This window comes from Crassostrea angulata, chromosome 10 (genome assembly GCF_025612915.1).
Source record: "Crassostrea angulata isolate pt1a10 chromosome 10, ASM2561291v2, whole genome shotgun sequence".
NCBI lineage: Eukaryota > Metazoa > Mollusca > Bivalvia > Ostreida > Ostreidae > Magallana > Magallana angulata.
In genome coordinates this window covers 32,367,109-32,373,881 of record NC_069120.1, presented here as the reverse complement: position 1 = coordinate 32,373,881, position 6,773 = coordinate 32,367,109, and the positions used below count along the sequence as shown (strand labels likewise).

At 34.2% G+C, this 6,773-nt stretch overlaps 1 protein-coding gene across 1 annotated transcript; it reads right to left on the bottom strand.

Moving 5' to 3' along the window:
* Positions 1–571: 571 nt before the first annotated feature.
* LOC128168127 (uncharacterized) lies at positions 572–6,742 on the bottom strand. The gene is made up of 6 exons (XM_052834233.1): positions 3,722–6,742; positions 3,393–3,568; positions 3,139–3,215; positions 2,162–2,958; positions 1,696–2,024; positions 572–1,388 (listed from the first exon to the last, which is right to left on the bottom strand). The coding sequence occupies exons 5-6, from the start codon at positions 1,964–1,966 to the stop codon at positions 586–588; spliced, it is 1,074 nt and encodes a 357-aa protein (XP_052690193.1). The 5' UTR covers positions 1,967–2,024; positions 2,162–2,958; positions 3,139–3,215; positions 3,393–3,568; positions 3,722–6,742; the 3' UTR covers positions 572–585.
* Positions 6,743–6,773: the final 31 nt, after the last annotated feature.

Below are 6,773 nucleotides of genomic sequence, written 5' to 3'. Positions count from 1 at the left end.
TGAAGTGCTGTTTAGTTAACATGGTAACACTGTTAAACTATTCAGTCGCCCATGAAAAACTTTCAAAAAATTCACAATATTTCGATTGCGAATATTTCATTCTGTATAAATGAAATTGCTGCAATCTCTTACAATTTGTGTTCAAAATATTGGCATTGGCAACGTTCCTGGTTTATCCACAATTTTTTTAAGGATTCCTTTATAGGTTGATATGTATATAAAAAGACATTTACCAACACATAAAACCACTCTTTCCATCTTATCTTGAGAAATAATTTAAATTTTATATATTTCTCATTTCACATTGATTTCAATGAAATAGAGGGAAAAATTAGCAAAAATTTTTTTAAAGGAACAATTTTCTAATAAGTGAGATATCTGATTTGTTTTTCATTATACAACCATGTTGTTAATAGATTTTCTATGATATCCAGCTGAAAATTTTATAAATAGATATATATATGAAAAGTATGCACCAGAAAATGCCATTTTACTCTTTTAGAGTTACTCCCCTTGATTTTTTTCCTGTTACACACACATACTAAAAAAATAAAAAAAAGATAAATTTTTTTTTAAACAATATCTTTAATCCCAAACATCTTTAATGTAAGAGCAAAGGTTTCCAATGATTTTTTTATTGCTTGTTACTCTTGGTTTCCCTTCACAAGTGTTCTCGGAGAGCAATCGCAACACACCATGCTGAGAGTCTCTTTTATAAGCCAATAACAGGTGGGAAAAAGAGAGTCCTGACTTCGCAATGCGTGTCATTATCATTTTAGAAATAACTTTATTGTTCACTAAGCACACTAGGGAGGAAGAGTTTTTTTTGCACCATTTCATGAAAATGAAGTAGACTAATGTACGAATCAAATGAAAAGCTGTGTTGAAGTAAAATGTGTTCTGAAAAATTCTGTGAAGTAAGAAGTTGTAGTAGAGCTTTTGCATCAGATGCTGCATCATGTGCATTATAGTCAGTTTGAATGAGAGATTTGACCAAGTCAGTTTGCTTGCATGAGCAAAGTCCAGGCCTTTTTTCCTAAAGAGTGAAAGTGTGTCAACAAATCCTTGAATAACTTTCCCTGCATCACCATTCATGTCATTTGTGATCAAAGCACGACAAAAAGCATTAGCGTCAAATCTAGCATTATGAGCCACTAACACTACAGGTTTATGAATTGAAGAAAGCCACTGTAAAAAGTTGGTAAGTCCTTCAGATGTGGATGTTGATGGAACAGGTTCGCCTTCCTTGTACATTTGGCTCCCAGCAGCGGTAAGACCAGTCAGAGCAATCGCACTGGTTGAAATCCTTTTAGAAGGCAGGAGATACTGGCTGTAGCTTTTGTCATGTATGTAGGCTGCTCCAATCTGAGTAATTTCAGAATCATTACCTGTAATCACAAAATAAAATTGTGTTTCATGAAAAAGTATGAATATATTATAAAGATATTGAATAAGGTTGGGTGCAACATTGTTTTTATTTGCCCCTGAGGGATGAAATATTGCCCAACAAGAAGCGGAGGGCAATGTATTTGTCCCAAGGGGGCTTATATTATCAATGTTGCCTGAAAACACAGTCAACATTTGTTTCATTTATATGAAGAAAGAAACCAAATATCAAGAAAGGATAATTATAATTGAGAAATAAATTTTATGATTTAGATTATCATTTTATAAAAAAACTTATTTCTAACATACCAAGTCCTGTAGTTTCAAGATCAAATGACACATAAGCATATTCAACTCCAGGTATCAGTTCTTTGCATGTTTGTTCAGTTTGCGGTGGAGGTATTTCACAAATATCATCAGAGCATATGTTGTTATTCATATCAACTGCTGTCTCATATGATTTTCCCTCTCTTACTTCACAAGTTTTCTGGTGATTACTTTGCTGCTCCTTTTTTTTCCCTTTTCTTTTTGAACTGTATTGTGCTTTCTCTTTCTCTTGCTTTCTCCCTTTTTCTGTCATATTCCTCTGAAATCTTTTTGGTTATTTCCCCAGGAGATAACATCACAGATTGACACACCTGAAATGAATATATTTTTCCATGATAAATACATTACAAATCAATGACTCTTTCAATAAAATGTATATAAAAGGTCTAGTTATTTTGATTTTACTGTGTGTGTGAGTGTGTGTGTATATACTTGTATATGTACTTACATCAGTCACATATCCATAGCCAATGTTCTTTTGCGCAATGGCTGCTGCAACTCGATAGTCATTGCTTTCTGATCCAGAGAAGAAATTGGTTTTAGGAGCCTTGCTGGAAATGACATTGTTGAGACTCTCATTAGCCTGAGAACTCCCTAGATGGGTTAACTTATCAGCATCACTGGAATATTTATGCAGCAGATCCATAAGGGTAATCTTCAAGTTTTCATCGCAAAGGTACCTGCTGTAAGGAAGATGTTTTGGCTTGTACTTCAATGGATTCTGCAAATATCCACACCATGAACCACAATATGAATGATCTCCAAAGACATGTTTTCCCAGTGCTAATAAATTTTTCTTCATTTTTTCTGTATCCTCCTGATTTTGTGATACACAGTATCGAAAACACTTTGATATGTGTGAAATTGTTTTTGGTGTGAGTTCCCTGAAGTTTTTGGCTTTTCTGATGTCATAAAGTTTATTTGTAAAGTCTTTCAGAAGGTGATTTCTGTCGCACTGCTTTTTCAGGTCCGCTTTCACTTCTGAACAAGCTTTAGATATCGTTGTAGAGTCATTGTCCATGATGATCGTTCCAACACACACGTCATTGCTCTCTAGATTTTTCAACATAGATATACACATGTCTGATTCCATCGCCTTGGAGCTACCTTCCCAGTTCTTTCTACAATCATGTTCTTTTACATCACACCCTTTCTTCAATGCGCTGTCACACTTTCTACAGTATTTATTCCTTGTTGAAAATGCAATGCATTTACCAGTCTTATGTCCAATGAAAGCAGCATGGCCTGGAAAAAAGAAATGCAGTATATATATATAAATCTATCTAGGTGATTCCCCATTATACACCTTTTACTGCTAGTAGTAATTGTATATGTTTACAATTTACATTGGTAAAATGTATACATCCTGATAAGTAGATTGGTATATTTTACCTATTATATTATAAGAGCAATATTATTATTTACCAGATAAGCTACTGTAGGATTTGCCAGATCCACGCTTTTGCCAGCCACCATCAAACGATGCAGATACTGAAGATTCTCTAAAATACAAAATGTATAATAAATATATGATCTTGTCTGGACAGTGGACAATTCATACCATGCTGCCAATGAATCACATATACATCTTATTTTGTGCAACATTTACCTCAGTCATGTATCAAAAGCACTTTTCAATATATAGATGATTATTTGAGAATATTTTATTTTCTAATTACTTTGTGAGATCTTTTTCTCTGACAGCAGCATCAGCACAGCTGGAACGTGCTATATCTTCAAGGGCTTCACCTATTTCTCTTTCTCTTTTCTTGAGTGTTGTTTTGGAACATAGTGGAATGCTGTGTCGACAATAAGTTGGACAACTTTCTTTCCCCTATACCACTGTGTAACATACCTGAACGTAAAACAAAATGATTGATAAGAAAGATGCAGGAGTTGTTATGAAATAGGAGGTTTTTTTTTACAGGACTAAACATACTGATATAAATCACCAAAAAAGCACTTCTTTAACATCATTATGTATTGAATGTTATAAATCATTTTTTACCTAATGCTAACTTTGTGTTGACATCCCAAGTTCTTTGTCCCTGACGTTCGTTAGGCCCACTATGTCTCTTTCCAGTTGGAACAACTGTCTTTCCATCACAAAGGGCACACCTGATGGTTAATAAACTGCCTAATCCATAACGTATCTCGTGTACCGTGTTTGTTATATTCAAAGGGACAGAAGAGTGGCAAACAGAACAGCCTTCAGAGAGTTTGTCTACAATAAAACCCAACTCCACTAGTCGCCTTCCCTGCCGCCAGCTTATCTCTGTTGTATCGTTAACATTGTCAATCTGTCGATCTAAACTATCACCAGATGCGTAACTGTTCTCCTCGCTATCATCAACTACCGGTAAACACTCAGCGATGTCAGAGTCATTATCACCATGATCACACAGCTTAGATGAGTATGAGTGGTCATTAATAATCTTTCTTACGTTGTTTGCTTTAACAGGTCTAGGCAACCTCCGTTTTTGGAGGATAGCTCAATTTCAAGATGGCTGCTGATTTTTACCATATATGGAAAGTCACTTTGCATTGTGGGTGAAATTATCCTCCATTTTTGGAGGATAGCATGGGTATATTTCAAAGGCTTCGTGCATATCTTTAATGAGAAAATGCAAGCACCAAACCATATGGGAATTAAAGTTAAGGAAATAAACTAATGATTGTATGCGGCGATTTGAAATTCTATGTATAGTATTTTCACAATATGCTTTGAAAGTGTGTACTTCCTGTGTTCAGTTTTACAAATGACATAGACTATTTACATGTTTCATTTAATAAAAATCACAAAATAGTGATGTTTATTACTCATTAAAACATTAATGAGTTCATTCACGTTTAGAGACACACAATAGATATCTTGATCTGCTATATTGTACATGTACAAAGTAAATGTTTGCATATACCTTAGGAACTTTATAGCTCTTATTCTAATTAATTCACATGTTATTAAGTATCATTTAAATTTAATCCCTTCACACAAAAAGATATTGTTAAATTTTATTAATCAAAATGATACCATTTATAGATATCAATTATCCAGAATATTGAAAAAAAATGTGAGAGTCTTCACATAAGATATTTTTCTTTAAAATCAGCCCTGCAATTATTTAAACTTAAATATTTATTAAATATTATCAATAATTATAATTATTTATAGCTAAATAAGGTGATATTTTTATAGTATAATAATTATATTTTATTCATAGTTAACTCCCTTTGTAAAAACAGAGTTAATTGCCCTTCATCTGAAAAGATCCACCAGGGGGCGCATACATCTATCCTCCAAAAACGGAGGATAAAATCTATCCTCCAAAAACGGAGGTTGCCTAGACCTGTTTAAATACGTCGATTCTCTTCTTTTTGGAAGCTGAAATGAACCTGCCAGTCGATGTAGAACGATGTCGCTTCATCTCTCGAATTTTCTGTTTACCTCGGAAACGCTGCTTTTATTACTCTAATAAGCTAAAGAGTTCGTGTTACGGGCGATAACTCACAATTACAAGTAAACTCAAGAACGGTATCTGAAATTCGATGTATAAAAGAAAAAATGCATGTACGGATTTTTTATTTCCGGAACACTTCGTTGCCAATGCCCTTAAATGGCTTTTTAATATTTTGCTTCTGTTATCATGGCAATCGGTCCACATAGCAACCGTGCAGGTTTGTCTTGCATCTTTATTCACCAAAGGGTATAAAAATACGAGAGATGAAGAAAATCTGTGACTATGCGTGGTCACTGGATTTTAATATTGACAAAGAATTGGTCTTAAAGCTGACATGAATTCATAAAAGCATTTGATCGCCATATTAGTTTCGATCGCTCCTCTACTGCCACTGGGGTATATATACCAGTTGAGAAAGTTACGGTCGGTTGCTTTCCGATCGAGGCATTCACGTTGCACGGACTTCTAAATGCATGAACTGCACATTGTAGTAAAATGTAGTAATAAAGAATAAAGAAAACAACAATCAATGAAACACAAAATATATTCATTCTTCGAAAGGATGTCCAAGGTATCCGTATTATTTTGCTGCCTTACTTCGCATGCACATCGAACACGTGTGTCGTTCATACAGAGTGCATAACGTCTGCATCTTCTTGAAAACCCCGGCGACACTACATCCAACACAGTAGCTAAATGATAGTCAATCCAAGAAAGTAACAACGTTTCCATCCGTTCCCACAAAAACGCCCCGTTTCTAAAATCCATCAGACAATTAACATTGTTCGATCTGCCACAGTGTGTGGTTTGCGCATGTGCGATGTTATAACATACATAAGAAAACGGTCTACAAGTATCGAGGAATTTTCGAAGTATCTGCGCCTGGATTTCAGTCTGTCTTGTTTCGTCGTTTATTGGATATATCTTGCCAGTGAAGTGGTTGTCACATTATTTTTGTTCAAAACGCGCTTTTACAATTCAAAACGCGTTTTTACAAGTCTTTTCGTCCAAGGTAACGTGTTCGGGTGTATGAAATTCCTGAATGCGGTGAAGCATGATTAGTGTTCTCGGCCTTATATAGGGGGTGTGTAGCGATGAGCAGAACAATAGAAATCGACAACTAATATGGCGGTAGTCGGAGATAAAAGAGAAATAATGCGTATTTATGAATTCATGTTAGCTTTAAGGACGTTTTTTTTAGTCAGGGTTCGAGTTCCCAAAGTCGGATTGTTATAAAGTTCAGTATCATTGGTAAAATTTATTCTAAAATCAAAAATATTTTATGAAATGAATTATTATTGACAAAACATTTGATATTTTTATTATATCATGGAATTAGGCTCAAACAAAGTTGGACTTTTAGCAAGACAGAGGAAATTCGGACTAAATTTTTCTCAGATTTTGTTTTTCACTGAATTATTTTCACAATTAAGAAAATCTCAATCATAGTGTAAAATTTTTAGGGATTTTATTATTTTCACAGTTAAGAAAATCTCAATCATAGTGTAAAAATTTTAGGGATTTTTCTTAAAATTTTCAAAAAATACTCAATGGCCATTAACTCAAAAAGTAGGTCATTGGCCTACTTTTTTGAAAGTGAAA

Bases quoted from the DNA above. Each gene is read 5' to 3' on its own strand.
- LOC128168127 (XM_052834233.1), bottom strand. From the start codon at position 1,966: ATGACAGAAAAAGGGAGAAAGCAAGAGAAAGAGAAAGCACAATACAGT. The intron at 1,389-1,695 runs GTATGTTAGAAA...TTGTGATTACAG, and splicing joins TCTTGAAACTACAGGACTTG to GTAATGATTCTGAAATTACT.